At 32.1% G+C, this 22396-nt stretch overlaps 1 protein-coding gene and 1 long non-coding RNA gene across 11 annotated transcripts in view; both read right to left on the bottom strand.

Annotated features, from left to right (window-relative positions):
• Positions 1 to 22396, bottom strand: part of Hnf4 (Hepatocyte nuclear factor 4) — a 49053-nt gene that overhangs the window by 21976 nt on the left and 4681 nt on the right. For 4 of the 10 annotated variants that reach the window (XM_076625772.1, XM_076625773.1, XM_076625774.1 and 1 more), the window contains exon 1: positions 7086 to 7498. The exons of 2 other annotated variants lie outside the window; for them this stretch is intronic. Coding sequence is in view for 4 of the 8 variants with exons in the window: in XM_033329487.2 (XP_033185378.1) it covers positions 13441 to 13549 (109 nt within the window). In the remaining 4 variants the exon portion in view is untranslated. Of the gene's footprint in view, positions 1 to 7085; positions 7499 to 13440; positions 14381 to 22396 lie in introns of those variants that run through there. 4 more of the 10 variants (XM_076625771.1, XM_033329487.2, XM_033329488.2 and 1 more) reach the window with 4 other exon arrangements.
• LOC143303803 (uncharacterized) lies at positions 1282 to 3646 on the bottom strand. Its single transcript, XR_013060465.1, has 3 exons — positions 3346 to 3646; positions 2519 to 2696; positions 1282 to 2130 (listed from the first exon to the last, which is right to left on the bottom strand). It is a non-coding gene; the product is annotated as an uncharacterized LOC143303803 (long non-coding RNA).

Here is a 22396-nt window from a genome sequence, read left to right as displayed (position 1 = left end):
GGGTAAAGATAATTATGATTTAAGAAACAGATGATTTAAGATTGATATGCGATTCGGATAGAGTATGTGATTTTAGGAAACATTTTGTAGAATTTTATTGAACGATGTTTGAAATAGAGCAAGGGTAACGTAACGTTTAATAACTTGATTTTTTAAACTGATTCATCGTTTAATTTTAATAATTACCACTTGATGTACAACTGCAAATAATAAATTAGAAATAAGTGTGTGTATATTGTTATTGTTTAGAGGAAATATTTTCAAAATAATCAAAATAGTGATTGTTATGAGACTTTAAGTTTGGCTATTGAGAAGCCTTAAAACATTTCGTTTTGTATGTCTGATTTCAATGTTTTCTGTACTGTCTGAACAAAAATGAAGCAAGAAGCTCCTAGACATGATAACTTTCATTTTATTATGCTTAGAGTTTGTATAGAATCTGGCTCCATATATATAAAATTCTGCACTTTTGCTATTGAAACCTGGTTTTCATGATTTCCATTAATATTGTACTATAAAGTACCTGTACGAGTAGAAATCCAATGAAAATAATTTAAGTATAGGTAGTTTTCAAGTTACAAATAAAGAAGATAGTGAGAATGACAAAAGGGATCAGAATATTCGCATTAATTATAACGTTAAATACGTTTAAAGTAAAGAAAACAAAATTCTAATGAAGTTTAACTTTCTTCCGATTGTTGGGAACAGACGAGAGAAATTTTTCTTAATTTTTACTCTAATATTTAATCCTTCCACTGTGCTAAAAAATTACGTATAAACATATTCGACTGTACTTTTATTTCTGAACCCCCTTACACAAATAAACAAAATCTATTGCTTGGAAAATATCTTGCAACTTATACGTAAGTTACTTAATTATCCGTTGACGTAGAATTGTAAATAGGAATTTGTAGCTTATAATTAGTAAGTTATCAGTTCACTGATATTATTATTTGAGAAACTTTATAAATAACAAATTACTATCTTATCTTGTAATATATATATATATATATATATACAGGGTGGTTGGTAATTGGTGGTACAAACGGATAGGGTGTGATTCTACGCGAAAAAAGAAGTCGAATATGTAGAATAAAAAATTTTTCTTTTTTTTAATTTTTCCATCGAGACAACGATCTACAGTGAGGTGCGTTATAACGTACCGCAGGCGTACCGAGCGAAAATTCAAAGTCGATTTTCTCGAAAACGAAGCCTCGAACGAAAAATGTTTATTCTATATTTTCGACTTCTTTTTTCGCCTAGAATCACCCCCTTTCCGTTTGTACCACCAGTTACCAACCACCCTGTATATACGTATATATATATATGTTTTTTTAACGTAAAATTGTAAAATTTTAAACGAAGAGTGTACGATCTATACCCTACAATTAATATTATTACTTGATAAATTTTATAAATTACAAGACCTCGTTATTCTAAAATTACGAAGCCATAAAACATAAATATTTGATGGCTGTAACTTGTGATATATACGTAATTGCTTAATAAATTACTATGTAAGATTACGCAATACCAGCTTAGCCTGACAATGAAAATGTACAAAAAAAAAAAAAAAGAAAAAGAAAAAAGAAAAACGTGTTACCAGTGAAGATGAAAATCGGATCAAGGCTATGAAGTTTCACGTATTCACAAGCATCAACCAAGCGTCTCCGATTGAACTAATACGCTAATATCAACACGTTCTATTGATTATGTAAGTGGTAGCTAATTGCATTTACGTTCTCGAAGGATTATAATTGTAAATAGTCGCATTACACATAAGCACCTTTTTCCTTAACATTGTTATTTTACGTATAAGTAGCGATAAAAAGTTACATTTTTTCCGTCACAGCTACCTACTTCTTATAGCGATAATGCCAACGATTTCCATAGAAATGAATTAACTAATTCAAATTAGAAATTTTAATTTATCTGACCGCGTGTTGCATTTGTAGAGAAGCAGAAATAACTTGTATGAATTAATGCAAATTAAGAATTCTGTCACTTTTTTCAATAACCTTGTGACGTTATTTGTAAATTATACAGGATATCGCGGTATTTAACAGCCAAACTTTGTCTCGGATGACGTGATGTCCAAATATTAATAAGCGTCACTGGATCTCCTAAAAACTGTTTTGCATTTTATAATTATGATATAATATAATACGATATACATTAACTATGAGCCAGCACATCTTCATTCTAACTTAATTCTTTGTATCTGTTACACGTGCTTTTTTTTTTCAAGTTAGGAATCTTTCCATCTTGCTTTTAAATAATTTATGTCTACTTGTTCGATATATTCTTTTTTGCTTATGTTTATGCTGACATTGATATAATAATGTAATTACTAACGCGTTATAAAAGAACATTTTTTCACTCATTTAACACTAAATTACGAGAAAAACACCGAGTATCGTTTAATTTCTTTCATAACTCGATTACGTGTTATTATCCCTCGTCAAATGTAAAACTACTTTTTCTCCAATGACGACAATTATGAGTGCCGGCTACTTACGAGTCGAATCACGATTTATTTTCTCTTCTCACAACCGTAGATTGCTCACGCGTGTTCTTTTTGACCTTTTCGTGGATTTATTGCAGATCTCTTTCTTTACACGAAAACCTACGTGTGTAAGTGTTTCCCAGAGAAAATATTTGAAGATTTACGGAAGATTGATGGAATATTCGAAGACCTATTAAGAAAATAATTATTGTACAACACGTACGACAATACAAGTATCCAAATAATTTTTTATAATGTTGTCAATGTTTCATATTATCCAGATGCATCATTAATATTCGATATTTTGGAAAAGAAATGTTATTTTCACAAATTCATTTATCACAGAGCTGTATCGTAAATAATTGCAAATTTTCAGAGAAATAAAAATTAAAGTAACATTAAAAAAAATATTGTTCGCAATCGTCGTTCTTCTATGTATTACTTTAATTTATGGATTTGATCATGGCTTCTCCGCGACTCACATAAAGCTCCATTTCGATGACACTTATCTCAACGACCTAGGTGACCAATTGAGTCGTCCGCAAAGTAAATATGAATTTCGAAAACATCGATGAATAGAGACAGTGGGACCCTTTTTGGACGAGGATAGAAAGAGACACAAGAGACTGTGTTCAAACAGAGGAACTAATTGTATATATGTATAGCGAGATTAGAGAGAAAGATACGTCGCGTGCGTGTCCTATTATATTACGTAAGGGAAATGAGCCAGTGGATTCTATCTTAGTGGTTAGACACCGTTTCCGATTGAGCTCGGGGAAATTTACCTGTTCGAACTTAAGAAAGATCTACTATATGTATAGTATTCTAAAAACACTAACCTCTAATATTGCAATGTGATCATTATCTGTATAATAAAATTTACCCCTTCTAAGCTGTATAATAGTTGAGTTTATGACAAGACGAATTTCCGACATTTCTTTAGATTGCTTAATTATCAGTTAGAAGCGTCGTGTAGAAAGTGAAAGCAAGGATGACGATTACACACAGTGGTTAACCAACGAATACACGAAATTTCTGGCCATCGATTTTTCTTGGAGTTTAATGAAAGATTTCGGGCGCCATCTGTAAATGACAGTCAATGTAAATGCGCATGCGCAAAGATAACCCTATTAATTTCCTGATTGTATCTCTCGTTCCTCGTGATCTTTCTATTATAAAACAGCATGAAAATTTTGGTAGATAATAAGAGATTAAAATTATGGTGCCCGTTGACAACATAATTTGATTTGAAATAGATCTGGGTTTACTTTTGGGAAGGGAATACAATTTCAATAATATTAGCAACGTCGAGAATATAATTCTAACACGAAGATCATACGAAGATAGAAGTGGCTAACTTTTATTTCGTCAGTATAACAAAAGGCAGATCCACTGCTTAAACGCTATAGAAGAATTCTTTTCATTCTATACACATTAAATCACTGTACATAAACCCTATCTGAATTTCAAATGTGCGATCACACTTTATAGGGTGGTTATATGTACAATGTAAACGATTAAATAGTATCGTTCAAAGCATCGACTAATGAAAATATTCTGAAATATAATGAAACGGAAGAATAATATATATTTCTAAAAATTCCTGTTTCTTTTCTCAAAGCTTTAAAGAATCCAATATGTCGAAAAATTTGAGAAATACCTTGATATACAACAAGGAAATGGCGCGATATTTCTAAAAAGTTCTCAAGTAAAGTTATTGGTACGTTAAACCACTAAGAAATTAAAAAGTCAATTACTTAGAAGTCGATACATTTATATTAAATACTTATCGGTATTTTCAGAAAAAATCCAAGTATTTCGAAATTCCATAGAATAAAACGAAACATATCTTTTAAGACAATCCTATATAAAAATGTAAATGTTTTCATAGATTAAAAAGGCAAGGACGTACAATAGAAATAGAAGTACATAAAGTGGAAACGATCCGTCGTATTTTTCAGAGACACGTTTATACGACACGGCGACGGACTAACAGTATTAATAATTAATGCGAGTTCTTCCGACTAAAAGCTTCTTTTACTTGTTAATTCGCAATTCCCCTTCCGTTTGTCCACTGAATATGGCATTAACATAAGCAAACGGAGAAACGCACGAAAATAACCCTCAAATAACTGAAACGTTTATCTTGACTTCACGAGTTGTGATTAGTGGTGGTGGTGGTGGTGGTCCATGGAAAGGTTATGTCACTTTTCTTACAACAAACAGTTTGTATATATAGTCAATCGTTTTTTATATACATACATTCATTTTATGATTTTCAGGATTGCGGAGAGCACGAAACATCTTTATCTCATGATTATTGTCCTACTCTTGCTTTTGTTTCAACCAAACAAAATATTTTTAATATTCTAAGAAAATTTTGCATTTTACACAATTTAAGAATAATTTACCCGTTGTAATCATTTTTAACAGTCACGTAAATTTCAACTGTTATAAACTTTATAAATCAATACATTCAAGCAGCCGAGTATCGTATGCGATCAGTACATACATATAAAAATAAGAAAATAGGACGCTTCAAATACTACTGCTTGAAGAATTAGGATAAGCAGTCAAGTAATATATCACAATATTTTGATATTATATTATAGCATGTTAGTATTGTAGTTTACGTTTATGTGCATATATATTGCACATATACAGGATGTCCGACCTAACTCTGTCACTCTTAATTACTCTTTTATTTGTCATGATACGAAAAAATTATTTCAGAGAAAAGTTGTACGGTACCGATAGGGTCATACTGTGCTTTTATCTATTTGACTTTGCCATGATATTGAAATTAGCTTCATTTTTCAAAACATTACAAACTCGTTATTTTCGCAGCATCCGAAATATGAATTATAAATATGAATTATAAATAAATATCGAAATATGAATTTTTAATTCGACGGAACAACATGGAGATTGCATAAAAAAATTTTAACGCCATCTTTACAGGACGCTCCAAGCTTAAATATGTCCTCCTATGTGCCAATTAATAAAAGGGAAAAGATTCGCGTGTATTTCAGAAGATTACTTGCCGAGATCTCATCGGTACCTGTTTCTTTCCGAAGATTATAAATCGTCCCGATTAACATAAACAACAAATTCCACGTGCTTAGTGACGACTAACAGATCACATAAAAAATGAAATTTTACGTTCACCCTACACTTGGCCAATCATGTGTGTCGAAAATTACATAATTTTTTCATTAGCTCATCAGTTTGTTCTTCTGCTGCTTTTACTTTCTGTTAAAAATAAGTTGTCGTCCTTACGAAATTCACAGAGAAAAGTATCATTAATTTCCCATTATATTTTTACTGTCATTACACAATTTTTAGCTCTTTACAAAGTTTCTTTAACAATTGATTTGGTATTTCTTTTAGCGCCTGGCTTTCCTTATTTCTGTTCATCGCTTCATTCGAGCTTTTTGGATAATTTCGTTTTATTTCACTAATTCTTGTTAATCAAAATTCTATTTTAAGAAGATCTCTAATCTAAACTCGTTAAATTAATGAATAAAACCGAAATCAAATCTTAAGTTTGATTTTAATTATTCTGACATAATGAATTTAAATTTGGTTTCGATAAGTTTTAACAAATTTTTAATTTACTAAATTAAATTAAACGATTTCAATATCTGATAAAGATAAAAATAATATATATGCATATGTATAAAAACAACTATAAGAGTTAATATAAAAATGAATACAATTGTGTGTATATATATAAATAGAAACAACAATACAAAAACAAAGGCAGAATCTCGGTGAAAAGTGCATTTTGTCATAATTCAGCTTATTATAGAGATATTTTTCTACCAAAATGTTCTACGATATTTTTTGAACACATGCTACTGAATAAAATTGGTAAAGAATCAAGCAAACTAAATTACCAAATATGGGTGGGCGTGCATTGATTAATTACGCGACGTAGGTTGACCTACTCATCGGGTGTCTTGAAAATTTTCTACTTCTCACGAAACAAGTGCTCGATTTAGTCACATACACAATTATATAATAACGATAATCGATTCCACAAACATGACGCGTTATGCCAGGATACGTTATTACTATCATTTAACAAATGTAGAGTAATTATTATTAATTGTAGATTCTCAGAACAGGTCAGGTAATGGAATAATCCATGTAAATAAACGTTTAGATTTCTCTAAACTAAATTAGCTAATTAAGCAACTCTTAAATAAGTAAACATACAATTTTTTAACATCTCGTATAACAAACCCTTCGCAGCTTCCTTTATGCTATTCACAAATTCACATAACTAATAAACTTTATTATTTACCAAAATCCGCTCCCAAATAAAGAAGCACAAAATTTAAGGACACCCTATGTGATCAACCCTTCATCTATCACCTACGCGACTCAAAGAATCCCATAAAAAAAGAAAAAGACAAGATACTGACTCAATTCATTGTACTTCCTAAACATTTGAAAAGTAAATATAAAGTCCATAAAAACACATCATATCAAAAATAACAGTGGTTGGTATCATAAGTTAAAGAGTCCCGAAACCGGTTAAAAACATGGCGATCAACCAAGACAAAATATTTACCTGCCAGCCCCATTTCCGAAACAGCGGCGGACGTGGCCTCGCTATCAGACGTGTAGATCTTCGATCAATCGTGCACGAGTTCTTCCGATCTTTCTCGGAAAAAATTCCTCGCAGGTGGCCTCCATTATCGTTCTTATCACCGAGACAACGACAGTAGCCCTGGCAAATTACGTTACGTAGTTACAGTATGACCGCGGCCTTTAATTACGTAATTTCTCGGCCATCGCACAATCGTTTGTCGATCGAAGAGGAAACACACTCTAACCTAAACCGTTCCGTACAGTGAGTCAGTGCAACGAACTAAGAGGGAGGTTTGAAACACGATGGAGCCGCAGCAAACAGGTAGCTAAAACGCCGTGATGATAACTTTCATTTGTTTCATGACAACGTCGCAAAGACGACTGCCTGGCAAGCAGCTGGCGCGTTTTGCGCTCGGCTCGTGGCTAGAGAGTGGGGATAACTCGAGTCTACCATAGGAATGAATATAGCGCGAATCGCGGCGATAGTTAGAAATGAGGGGAGGGGGGCGCTCGCTTCGAAGATTAGGAGTGGTGGGTGCTAGGCTGTTGGTAGATTAGGAGTAGGGGAAGGAGACAACGGGGTTAGAATTTGGCGCGTAAATGCAACGGGGGTTGGTTTTTTCTTATGAGAACTATTAATCTCTTTTATTTAGAGTTGTTATTTTAATATGTTATTTTGATAAGTTAAATATATTGATAAATTTAGCAACGAGGTTTGATTTCTATTTTATGACAACTGTTAATCCTTTTAGTTCCGAATATACCAGGATCCCATATAACACGGAAGATACATGAAGTTATTGTCACGAGAATTGTGTAATTTAAATTTCTATTATGAAAATTACACATGTAATCCTACATAAAAGTTTAAAAACAAATTCTCTGTTTTTTTTTCTAAAAGAATAAAAAGTTCGAACAGTGATTATTTATCACTCTTGGATATTTATATTATCATACAATTATAATTATTATGTGTGCAATTATTGTTAAATATCTATATTTTTATGAAGATTGTACAATGACTATTTCTTTTGTTACATAAAATATCGAAGACTGACAGAAATTTTCGTTAAAACAATTGATCTTTTTCTACAGAAGAAAAGCAACAGAACTTTACAATCAACTTAATATTTAAATAATGTCCAACAATGATTTCACCAAGTACGCCCGACTCAAGGAATTTAAAGAGCATTTGAAACACGAGAGGCACATAGTGAAGAAGAATTATTACGAAACATTAGCGAGATGGAAGACGATGTCTCTCATCAGCGACTGGAGAGATACAAGAAGATGCTTTCTCTTTAGCTACGACCTTGATTGACCCTGAGTAACTATGGTCGCTGAATTCGTCGGAATGTGAATTACGTACATTCGTAGGTACACAAAAACGTACTGTTCTGTTTAAGGAAAAATCTCAGTGACCTTCATAACACTGTCTTGTACCACAACACGAGATCCAGGAAAAAGTTGAGTCGAATGACTGATTTTCTAAAACGTCTCAATTTTATCTTACTCTTTTGAATAATATTTGCATATACAGGGTGGTTGGTAACTGGTGGTACAAGCGGAAAGGAGGTGATTCTACGCGAAAAAAGAAGTCGAAAATATAGAATAAAAATTTTTCCTTTGAGGCTTTGTTTTCGAGAAAATCGACTTTGAATTTTCGCTCGGTACGCCTGCGGTACGTTATAACGGATCTCACTGTAGATCGTTGTCTCGATGGAAAAATTTAAAAAAAGAGAAAAAAAATTAAAAAATGTACTTATAGGAAATACCTAGTTTCCCATTTCATTTTTTATGTCAGATGCGGTTTGCATGTTTATATGATAACTTGCCATTGAAATAAGATAAATAATAGGTTATTATATTTTATGAGGATAACCTGAATAAGAGTAGATACTATACTATGTAATGAAAATATGCAAACAATACGTGAAAGAAAATGAATCTCGACTGCAATATTACATAAGTCGAAAATCGTAGGATATTGCATCACTGATCACACGAAGGACATTCAAAATCGTCAAATAGCATTTTTGCTTGAAAGATCTTACGTCAAGAGCAAAGAAATCTGAGGTCGAGTAACAGTCGATATACATGTGTGTATGTGCTGTAGTGATTCATAGCATAACACGAAATGCATATTTGTGCAATGAAAAATTCAGATTCTCTAGCTCATACGAAATTAAATTACAAATGAGTATTTAATAAATCGTTTAACCTTCTTATTTTATGTATTTTTTCGAAAGTTCAAACTGCAAAAGTGCACAAAGTACACATAATGTGTATAAAGAAGTAAACACAGTATAACACTTGCTAAAGTGACGAATGAAACGAATCATGTAAGTTCTAGTATTTTAATTTTGTAATACATAATACACAAAAATTTTAAATTCCATAAACATCCACAATACACAATTAAAATTCCACCATAGAATCGAATGTTCGTTGGGCTTGCCTCAAAAAACGCCATTTTTGGTAGTAACTCTAACAGAAAACTAAATGTTAACTAACATTCCACCAAACATCGCAATATCGATATACTCCATGTCACAAAATTAAAGAATCATTGAATGACCAAGGAACTGTCGATATCTTACCTCGGGGCGGGCACATTTTAACACTTTACTGACCGCTAGCGGTTCAATAGCATACGCACGTCCGACCGGCAGCATAGGCGCAGATTCTCCCTGGCGCTAGCTCTGTTTCGGTTTAGACTTTCCAATACGACTCTTTTCGTTCATCGCGAATGGTAAGTTTTTCAAATTGGTATAAAACTGCGTGAGCTTGCAAAGCAACGCAACTGACGCAACCGAGCAAAGTACCATAGTATTAAATAACAAATTACTGCTCAAATAATGAAAAAGATTCGGCGACAAAAGGTCGATTAATATGCTATCGGTCGGTAAGCGTCGGCGACAAAAAACTGATTAATTGGCTATCGGTCGGTAAAGTGTTAAAGGGTGAAGCCTCTACTTTCATTATGCTAGTTCAAAGTGTCCTACAAGTATATTACAAATTTATGACAGTTCAAACATCGACAATTTTTCGGTTAAAATCGAGCAATTCTTTAATTTTGCGGCATAATGTGTATCATTCGACTAAACTTCGTTTAAGTAATTACACTGGTAATGGAATTATAATATGAAACCGTTACGTGGATTATCCTGTATATTTTTCCTGCCGCCAGAAGCTGACTGGTACCTCTTGTCCAGCACATTTGCCAAATCAATTCTTCAATATCGATCATATATTTTGAACCAATGGACCTGCCGACTCGAGAAGTGCTATGTTTCCTCTTTGTCTATCGAATACTGTGAGAAGATGTAAAACAAGTTCGAAAAAGAGAACGGTGTCGCGAAACGAAGTTTAACTATTGTTCGATGTAATAAGAAACAACCGAGCGCGTAAGCTAATAGACTCAATGTCCAACGAGTACGCTTTCGATTAATCGGCACACGTGTTGTGCAGTAATCAGTAATCAAGAATGTAATCAAATTTTCAAGAACTCATTCCATCCAGATTGCTCAGTCTCTTTTAATAACAAAGGTTTCTTCGATTAATTGGCTTTTCCACGGTGGTATATTTCCATCCAAGGAAAGTGTAACGTGAGAGGGGGAGGAGAGAGGGAGAGGAGAGAGAGGGAGAGGGAGAGGAGAGAGAGGGAGAGGGAGAGAGAGAGAAAGAAAGAAAGAACGAGGAAGAGAGAGGGAAGAACAGAGGGTTGAAGAGAGACAGAGGGAAGCGAAGAAAATGGTAACAAAGCCGGTGGCTGGTAAATGAGTCAGTTGATAAACAGAAAGGAACGAAGCAGTTTCTGCCGGAATGAGACAGCTGTAAATGAATCATTTTATGTGCTGGCCCGACTATCACGTTGCCAGGATGATAATTATGCTTGAACGAGAGAGTCTCACTATAAACATTTCGAAATTTTCGTTTACTTTTTGTTATTAATAAAACGATCTCATTTATTTTGCGTTACATATAAGATATACTACATAAAATTTTTTTTAGTGGCTATTAATTTTTTTAGTCATGCGTAATATTGCAATGGTAGACAGATCTTTTCCAATCCAATATACATTGTTGAAGATGTTTAAGTCTATGAAATTTATCATGTACATTTACTTATTATTTAATATTACCTATATGCTACATAATATTTGGAAATCATCATTAGTGATTTTCATCAAATGTAAAAGAGCAAAACAAATTGTTTCAAAAATAAGTATTCTAATGTAAGGATTTACTTTGAGCAAAAAGGACTCGGTATTACGGCTTTTTATGACTCATCGTTTTTTCATCTTTTCCTTTTTTTCCTTTTTGTTTTTTTGTCGATTAAAAAGAAAATACAGAATGGTGTTTTAATTTATAGCAATGACTCTATACCGTATGCCCATGCATTGTCGCCATTGTTTAAAAATGAAGTTAATAATAGCGCTTTTATTATGGAAATTTATTTAATTCTTTATTTAAATACGGGGATGGCTCGTAAATGCAAATGTTTGGTGACCTTCAAGTGGATTTACATCCTGTTTTTTCGATATTTTTCTTCAGATAGCACCGCACAATTTAAAGTAGATAAATAATAAATGAATTTTCATTACTTAAAAATTACTGAATCTTGTAAAAGAGTTATAATTCTGATTGGCCATTTTTAGTGATATTTCGCTGCACAGAATTAATTAGATTGGTAAACAGTTTAAACTGTCCATTAAAATTTTTAAACACCTTAAATTTACCAAATTAATTTACCAAATTAACATAATTTCTATCTGATCGGTATTTCTTGTATTCTAAACATTTCTATCAAAAAATAAGAAATTATATATTATCCTTCTTCACTTATCTAAAAAGAAATCACTGTTAAATTTAAATAAAAAATAACTATACCGTGCGTGGTATTCGATTTCACTTTAATAATTTTACGATTACTTGTATTTACATTATTCCACATCTTTCAAAGAATCAAGGGAAATTTCAATGAAAAAATTCTTCCTTTCTTGTTGCGGAAACACGGCACGAGATTAACAATTAAAATTATCAGAAATTTTTTCCAGGAGAAATCGTTCGTTTTATTCAATTATTTATAAAAATAAAACGAAGTTTCTTGCTAATATCGTGTTTCCACTTTCAAAGAGAAAAAATGTTATTTGCCGTGGCAAAAAACGTGCTTAATCGCGATCCTTACAAAACTCTGGCAGATAATAATAGCAAATTAACTTTAATTAACTTCGATGTTACCACGAGTCTAATTAATTAAGACAACGTTTAAACAAAAAATTATACGGTTTTCTTATCCGGCTAAAAATTACTGCAGTCTTAAATCACACTAATAGATCGTTATTTAAACATCTGAAACATTGTAATTAATTGTAAATTATTGTTGAACAACTAGAAGCTGACTAATTGGTATTTTCTATTCAGTGCATTTAACTGGATGTTAATTGAACGACAATTTATTAAAATAATATTAAAAACGCTAAAATACATAGCAGATATTTTGTTATTTAAAATTGTTGAAATAGTGTTTGATTTCTATTAAAATTTTCTCTTTTATGAATTGTAATATTAAATTTTAAATGCTTTTTGCATAGATTTCTTTACATTGCTATACATTTGATCGACTGTAATTGTATTGTCAGCGTTTTACATATATCTTTTCATATTCTTTGCAAATCTTTTTCATGTGTACCATAATAACTTATTTGATTTTCATAGTCATAATAATGAGGCATTATAATGAGCGTGAAAAATGGTTGCAAATGTAAAATAGAATTTTTAAAAATAATATTCGATTTTTATTTAATACTATTAAATTTGAAGAAAATTTCTATGAATTATTATGTTTTATGGACATGATCTTTCATACATAAATATTAAATGTTCTATATTAAATGATTTTTGTTGTAACTTCGTTAGATAGGTTTTATAATTAAAACATAATTCATTCTCTTCAATTTCTTTTATTTTTTACGATTATAATTATATAATTGTCCCTTACAGCAAAACTAATGACAGATGTCATTAGTGTGGTTATAATAGCCAAAATGATACTATAAGCAGAATTAAATATTAATTATTCTATAAAATACTGAAATATATTTATATATCTTATTGCCATAAAGAATAGACTTTAACTGTATCTCATTCAGAACAGTTTTAGTTTTAGTTTGTTATTATTACTTATACCCCTAATACCTCTACTATATTATGCTTTTACTCCGATATAACCTCAAAATCAAACCAATTCTTATGTGGAATCATCAGAGTAAATTATCCAATTTGCAGTCACTTCAATTATCGATAATTATCGATTCGTGTTATTGACTTACCAAGGACTTCGAAAAGATGCTCGTCGAACCGCATTTCGGCGTGTGTCCCCTTTAATTCAAACTGGCCGCGTAAAGGCAGCGTGGAAACGGTATGTGCGCAAGCACACATTAACAACACAGCACAGACAATAATTATCTTCACGTGGCTGTCATACTTCTGTCACTATGTATACGGTTTTCATTCAAAACAACAATTTTACCAAATTATTGGACCATCGCGCACGGAGGTCGTTAAGCGACTGAGTGTCAAATTGTCAAACTATTGCTTTCGTCGTTCGCTAATGTGCGAATGGTGAGGGAAAGACGCGCGCGAGTGGGGATAGCGCGAATAGTGGTGAGGGTTATAGTCGTGCGCTAACTAGCGAAATACGGGAAGAATACTTCCAAAGAAAGGGAAAAGCGTTTATTATTTGTTGGAACGATTCAACGAGGATATTGCATGTAACTAATTCAACGATACTATTTGTTCAACTGCTTGCTTGTTTACACTTTGCATTTGTTCACGAGTATTCCAACGTTTCTTAATCTTATTTGCGCTCGTGTAAGTGTAGAAATAAAGTTTGACAATTTTTAATGGACCGATCGTTAGATTCCGATGTTTACAATTAAACAGCGATATTTAGAGATATAAAAATGTACGCTATAATACGCAAAAATCTGAAGAATGTACGCAGTATGTAAGAATACACGAAGATCACATGAAATAAACGTGCTGAATAGATACCATATATTTGTTGAATTTACTGATTTTAATACCATTCGATGTGTGGAAACGAATATACAGGGTGGTTGATAACTGGCGATACAAGCGGAGAGGGGGTGATTCTACGCGAAAATAGAAGTCGAAAATATAGAATAAAAATTTTTTTCTAATTTTTTTTTTTTTTTTTAATTTTTCCATCGAGACAACGATCTACAGTGAGATCCGTTATAACGTACCGCAGGCGTACCGAGCGAAAATTCAAAGTCGATTTTCTCGAAAACAAAGCCTCGAACGAAAAATTTTTATTCTATATTTTCGACTTCTTTTTTCGCGTAGAATCACCTCCTTTCCGCTTGTACCACCAGTTACCAACTACCCTGTATATTCACATAGACACGCGAATAAAGATTAACTAAATATTTATTCAATCGATTAAAACCACTATTCGATTAAAGAAGTGTATTTCTTAGTTATAAATAAATAGGAAGTATTCCTAAATCTTTGTTCTACTCATCTTGTAAACGTGCATAATTTATTTATATTAATCAGCTTCCTCATTTACTTTCAAACGTAATCCTATCCCGCACTCGACGATTTTACTCAATCAAGTGAGTGCATTTAGTATTGTACATACGAAAAATGTCAGTCGATCGATAGCATTGAAAAGGAAAAGGATACTTAATCAAGGAATATGTATATCATTGAATAAACGCATAGTGGCTGCTATGAGAAAGTTGGTTTTTGGAACAATAACGAATAAACTTATTTTCACAAAAGGATTGTACTCGATAAGACAATTAGATAACATCGTATCTTAACAATCGGTTAATGATTGTTATCTATTACTTGCACAAATGACGATAAGTTAATCACTAAGATGAGAACAAATTATAAGTGATAATTTACTTGCGTCTAGAGAAATCCAATAAACAATTATTCAGATAAAATATTATATTGTTATAAGAAAGATATTTACTGAATAAGAAATAACATAAACAGATTAGTTTGAATTAAAAAGGCCGGTATAAATAACAAATGTTATTGTTAGTAATTAAAATAATTACGACATAACAAAGTATAATAATAGATAGATACTAAGTAAAATGATGGACATTTCTCTGAATACATATTCAATATATATTGACGCTAATAATTTATTAACAATCTTTATAATATTCTTATTATATAAAAAAAAAATTTATCATAATGTATGATTATCTAATGCCCGAGAGAAAATTATTTCAACAAACTATAAGTACATGTACGTGTATAATTAATAATCCGATGTTTATAATTTTATTATTTCGAAATAGCGTTGCAATTTGAAAAAGATCGACGCGTGTAATTATAAATTGTTTCAATCTTAATATTTGATATCTAAGTAAGAAAAAGATATCGGCCGAGAAATGATAAAAAAAAATGCACAAAATTCTCCTATAAAGTGTCTTATCATCATAGAGATATTAGTATTGTTACAGTCACGGAATCAAACTCGATAACAAAATTGTTGCTTACAATATACACCACATAATAATCCCTACTGTTACATTTATAATGTTCAAAGATAAAACATTAGGTCAACGTGTCAAAGTTACATAAACGATTAGATACTTCAACCACATTTCTATTTAATGTCGAACATTATGGAAATTTTACGTCAAGTTTTTCTCACGGATTTTATAAATACATAATCTTACTGTACGCACATTAGTACGTAAAATTTATATATAGAACGTCACGGCAATTATAGTACAATAGATACGGGGCTGAATTTGTATAAAAAAAATTAATCGAGATCTAAATATCTTGCCGATTGAATCGCGATTGCCGGGATATCGCGGCCTTAAACTTAAAGACGTGCGATTGGTTTTATAGATTACTTAGCTCGCGTGTTATTTATGCAAAATTCAAATTTTTATCACCGCAAGTAAAAAAATATCGCACTAAAATAGAAGTTTAATAGACGTATACTAAGGTTTTCCCGACGTCATTCTGGATATTTTTGCATATTTAACTTTTTCATAAGTATTTTTTTATAGACTTTCGTAACCAAATTATTTGAAAAAATATGGAGGAAAAAATTGCACACAAGGACAAACGTGACATGTGCACTGCTTCTAGAAATGCTAAGGTATTATTCTAAGACGAATAGACTTATATTAGGAAAATGAAAAGTAATGTAATATTAAGTATACTAAAGACAAGCAACGCTATGCTCCAATAACTAACTGCTAATAGAATAACTTCTGGCAGAACACACAACACCTTCTAACATAAATTAAGAACAGATATACATGAAGTAATCACTTGAACGTATTAATTCGCTAACTAACTAGTAATTAACTAATTATTTAGCAGCCAACAACGGTAATTGTAGCAAATTAAACATGTAAATACTACTTAGATATTTATATATGTAGAAAATTTCATTGTAGTCGCTGTAATACCTTATCAGGGGATGTGACCGAAAAGGAATAAATAAATAAATAAATAAATAAAAATATTAATCTGATATTAAAATTAAAAAAAAAAAATTAAATATTTAGCTTATTCTTTTCTTCTTGAGAATACTTCAAGATTTCACATGTATTATTTCAAAAACGAAAATAAGATAAGGGAACACTCTACATGTTGCGATTCGAAGATTGCTTGTACTTATCATGTTTCGTGTAAAAGATCTGTATTAGGAAATGTGAATTGGTATCATCATCAACTTCAAAAATATTCATGTTAAATCGATCAAAATGACATACTTAAATCGAAAATATAATTCGAATAGGAATATCAGAGATGGAAAGCTGTTTTGAACGAAGTAAACGAACATCTTGATAACTTTTTTTCGGATAAAATCAGGTTGGATATCGTTACACGTCGCGAAGATTACGCTGTTAACGATTCTAATATTTGCAATTGATTGTTTGCGCGAATTTCACAACTAATTACGCTCGCTGTGAGAGACGCATACGATAATTTTTATGCGCGTAAAAATTACTTGACGATATAAAAATTAATTGCGCTGGTGACAAGAATTAACGACAAGAAGAAAACGTGAACTTTATCAGATGATAAGAAAAGCTGACCCAAAGTCTTTTTGAAGGGCTTTTCAAGGTCATCGATATTTTTTCCCATATCAGCGCTTGCTTTTTTGTAACGTAATATTGTAGTCGATATCGGAACAAGTTCAACGATCCTTGACATTACGATCTTGAAGCGACTTTGAAGAAAGAAGAAATGAATTTACAGCGGTACGACATAAGAACGGCGCAACTATCTGTAGAAATAGTAAAATTAGTAAATATTCAATTGTTTTTTCCCCTGTCACTTAGGTCCTTCACTTACTACATCGACCCATTTGAGTCATTAGCAACCACACATTACCTAACAGTAATTACTTAAGATTACGTGTTAGAGTATGCGAACAGAACTATACTGATACGTTTCAAAAATATCCAAACTTTACGATGCCAGTGGTTTCTTAAGATTTTCCTTCGCCCGATAGAATCTTCTTTCCCATTGATATTTCTGGCAAGATGCGACGGTGTGTTCCACTGAGTTTGTTACACCGCATCCACTAAGTATTGCCTGGTCTTCTTCTTTCAATAAGTACGTAAAATTTGCATAACCAATCCTTAGTCTAGATAAGGTCACTCGATATTTCCTATCAAACAATAATGCACGACTCGTTTGATAAGTATCGTTTTTAATACAATGTATATTGTATATAGTGCATGAACCTTCCCACCAATTGTTCCAACGATCATTAAGAATTCTGTGAAATGATTTTAGAGCCTCTTTATGGCAGACCGACGTACCTGGTTTACCCAGCCTGTCCCTTGTGGGTTAGCTCTATGGCGGTATCTTCAATTTCGATATGAGATGTGGTTAACCGGGCAAACAGGATTTCAATGGCTCATCTGTTTAACAGACTTTTCAAAATGTTCTTATCGGTTATGCTTATCAGTAATCGTAATTAGTTTAGTAATTGGATTTCCCCATTTGGTAACGTCTAGAGCTGAAAGTATAGAATCGTTTTACACGTTGGAAATATTGTAATTCAGTAGATTTAACAAAGAAAACAGGCGATTCGAGCTATTAATAACGTCGTTTTACGATGTAATATAAATCGCTAAGCGTAGCTTCCCGGAAAAACACATCGTCCAGAGCAATTGGAGTTTAACGAATTTTGGATCATGAAATGGCTTCTGGTTTACATTTATTCATTTCGAATAAATGTCAATTGTAAATGTTAATGAATATTATTCGATAATGTATTTCGTCCTTGTTTGAAAGTGTTTGAGACTTGGACAATTATAATACAATTATAATTATTATTATAATAATTATACACATTCTTAAGATTATAATAATTTAATAAGATAATAATAATAATAATTGAGATTATAATAACTCTGGGGATGATAAATAATAAACAAGTAAATATTTAGAAAACTTCTTTGTTCTTTGTATTGTATATGTCGTATAGTTAAATGAAGCGTCCAGTTTAATCATCGAACAGAAAGGCGAAAGAAGCGCAGGGGAATTGTTGAAAAAGAAGGAGGAAAACCTCGAATTAACAAATCGTGACACGTTTCGAGCGCATGGCGAACTGAAGGTTGCTTACAATAAAGTTTATAAACGAAGAGGTCACGCGATAACCCTGGAGAATGTCCGCCACATTGATTATGCTTGCGTTCTCCAACATGGCTCTGGGCAGCTAATTAGCTTGCATCTTTTACCTTCACGAAAATAGTAAATAAGAGAGTTATTTTTACCCTGAGAGTCGTTAAATATGAATTCTCTTGAATTTCGATCCAAACACATCGTTTTTTACTCGTCGATTAAAAATGATTATCCGGAGACCAGCGCGGAGGTGATGTTTTTCAGAAGTTCAACAGTTTTTAGAAGTCACGAAGGAAGATGTCTATGTATATAATTAAATCAGTATGACGAAAGAAGTTGAGGAAATGGCAGCAATATGGAATAAATCTACGAGAATATTGCGATGATATGAATTTTATATTTAGACTTTAATATCATTTTGTAACTCTAGACGCGTGGCTACATAAATCCGAAAGATAGAAAATATTTTCAATGTCTTGAGAAAATGATTTAACATAAAGCTGGAATTAACATGTTTTCTCTCAGACTATAGAGATCGTATAACGATGAAAACAAATGCAATTAAGTAAAAATGACCTACAGGGAATGGCAGAGTTGGATACATAAGTATAAAATAAATTCACCTTTTCTTCCTGCTATTGACTGATCGTCTTCGACTCTTCTCTACGAACGGTTCACTTTTCTCGAAGTTTCTGCTCACAGGTATCGTAGACACGAAGGTAGGAAAAAGTAGATCGCAAATAAAGCAATGCTTTAAATTTGTAACGATAAAGCAAAGCTTAAAAATTATACAGTATCTTATTAAAATATAGTGTCTCGTTTAAATGACAAAGCATCTCAAAGTACCACATTTATCAATAGGTAAAGCAATGTCCTACCTACGTTCTATTTTTTTAATTATATTCATAAAAATGTGAATTTGAATAAATATCCACGATCCGCTGAGAATACCTCACTCGCAATAAGCTTCGTCTGATTTGAGGCATTGCATGCGCGAAGCCAAACCTGAGAAAAATTGTAAGTACGTGTGAGCTTGAGAAAATATTGTAAAACCACGAAATAAAATGATAATTCTGTCGCAAAACATGAATTTATACAAAATTCCTTTGCATGTAATGCAGCTTTCGGTAAGTATGCACAAAAGAGGGCCTCGACTCCAATGACCTTAACCTTGAGATATATCATAGAGGGAAAGGTCCTGAGCAGTATGTACTCAGTCTGAGGCGTGAAACGATCGTGATTCGAAAGTTAGGTTACGTTAGGTTAGGTCTTTTAAAGAGTCTGAGAGTTTAACCCTCCCTACTTATGAATGGAATCTAACCTAACCTAACCTGACCGCATCTCATCGCTACTGGGGTCGCAATCCTATGGTAATTTCATTTTTAACCACTTATATCGAAGTAAATGTAATCTAACAAATACCATTTCCTATTTTATTTTATCTTAACTTTCGAACCAGGATTTCCGATAAAGTGCATGTTACTCAGCACCGTCTGTAACATATCCGAAATGCAATAAAATTGCTGTTGAGGTCTTCTTTTCCGCACAATTACTTGGCAGTTTTTTTAATAATTCGGATCATGATTTCCATCGCGACTATCTTCATCTCGACTATCTTTAAAATGTAAGATAGAAAGATTGAAACAATACATGTTTTAGACAATAATGTAATTGAGTTTCATATAACGTTTATCCTACTTCATCGTTATTTTTCTTCTTCCAGTTTCTTGAAGACAACGACTTAGCACGATAAACGTTATCGATCAAATCAGCTGAAACATATCTGAATTAAGAGGATTATACGGTAATCGATATCCTTCTGAAAGTTATCGCTGCTACTCGCCAAATAACAACTGGTAATTCACGATACACGATGTAACATGTGTTCATTGTAGTTAACGATACTACAAGTACTAACTTCACATTTAGTTTCCTTGCTTATAATCTACACGAATTAAAATCTAATTTTAATCGGAACTAATTTTACATTTAACGTTCTATCGCTGTTATCATAGCGATCAGTAAACTGTCATTAGTAGTATTAGTGGAATTAGTATCTATCGTAGGGAAAAGGGGTCCAAAATGAAATAACAAATATTTTAACAGAGATAGAACGGAATCCGCGATTTACCAATGTTTATCAAGGAAACCAAATTATTCGGAAAATCCGTACAATATTGATATTTCGTACATGATATATCCTCTTACAGTGTGGTAATAACTTTGTAGGTACGAGATTGAACCCCAATTAAAAACAAGAGAAGATATATTCGTATTGGAAACTTCCTTCGTTCATCAGATGATTATCGAAATTGAGCACGTTATTCACAAACGAGTAATCTAAAAAAGGAAAATACTAAATGGAAAAATTTATCTAAAATTAATCATGAAATTATCACTAATCGTCATAAACACCAAAATAGTAAATACACACTGACTATCAAAGATTTTTCGATGAATCAGAACGCTTGTCCTATACAATTTTCCACTATTTTCCCGTTTACCAATAAAATGCCGTCTATTGCTTATTTACTGGCTATAATCGGAACAGATCTGAAAAGTAAACTTTTTCATGAATCAAGGTTGACTCTATTTCTAAACAGTGATAATTTGAAAAATTAATGACACATATCGGCTGACAATAAGATAAAGAACTTATGTAAAATATAAATGATAATTCGTCTTAGAAAGATAGCTATGGTGGTTAAGTATGGGATATTCAAAAAGTTATGTGTAGTGATAAAAATATCTATGTATTATAGTTGTAGAACGTCGTGGAACGTAGACATAAGACGAGAAAGATCTTTTATATTGTTAATTATATATGTTAAAATATGTAAAGGCTGACGAAAATATTCGAGCCTTACATTGCAAAAAGATTTAGCACATTCGAATGGCAACCATAAATTTCATCTTCTATACAACACACGTGATAAAGGTTTTTAGAAATGTTTGATTACTTTCCTGAATCGCTGAAAATATCGTCCACTTTTACCAATAGCCTGTACATTGTGTGTATTCCTTCTTACACCGAACGATTATTTAAAACCTCCTCTGTTAATATTAATGTCGCTACCTCTAACAAAATGAATTTACTTTGCTGACGCAATTGCAGCGTAGAAAGATCCTAAAATATCTAGAGAAACTTCAAAACTTCATTTGTTTACGCCAGAATAATTTGCAGAGATATTTCAAATAATACCGAGTGGCAGATATTGATAAGAGCATTTAATTAAAAATAACTGCAAAATATCGATAAAGCGTCTACCGATGTAGATTAGGGTAATGGTAAATCCGATGTGGAGATTATACTTTTATTTTGTGTCTATGAAACTTTTTGGAAGATGCGAACATTTGCCAGCCTTGAGTGCAAGTTTATTCTTAGGTAGAAAACCAGGTGTAGAAAAATAACGAAATACCGAACGTTATTCACGTAGAGGCACGTGAAAAGGATTTCTAAATTTATTCGTAAAAGCAGAAACTAAAAAGCAGTCTACAAAAGCTGGCGTCCGACGCTAGAATAAGATGACAAATTGGTGTCGAGAAGACGTAAATATTAATATTTACCTGTGGCCAGGAAAACAGCATATGTTCGTCGTATCGTAATACGGACAGTCAAAAGAACTATAATTT

Source organism: Bombus vancouverensis, chromosome 16, assembly GCF_051014615.1.
Source record: "Bombus vancouverensis nearcticus chromosome 16, iyBomVanc1_principal, whole genome shotgun sequence".
NCBI lineage: Eukaryota > Metazoa > Arthropoda > Insecta > Hymenoptera > Apidae > Bombus > Bombus vancouverensis.
The sequence above is the reverse complement of the archived record's forward strand: the minus strand, read 5'-3'. Positions and strand labels throughout refer to the sequence as shown.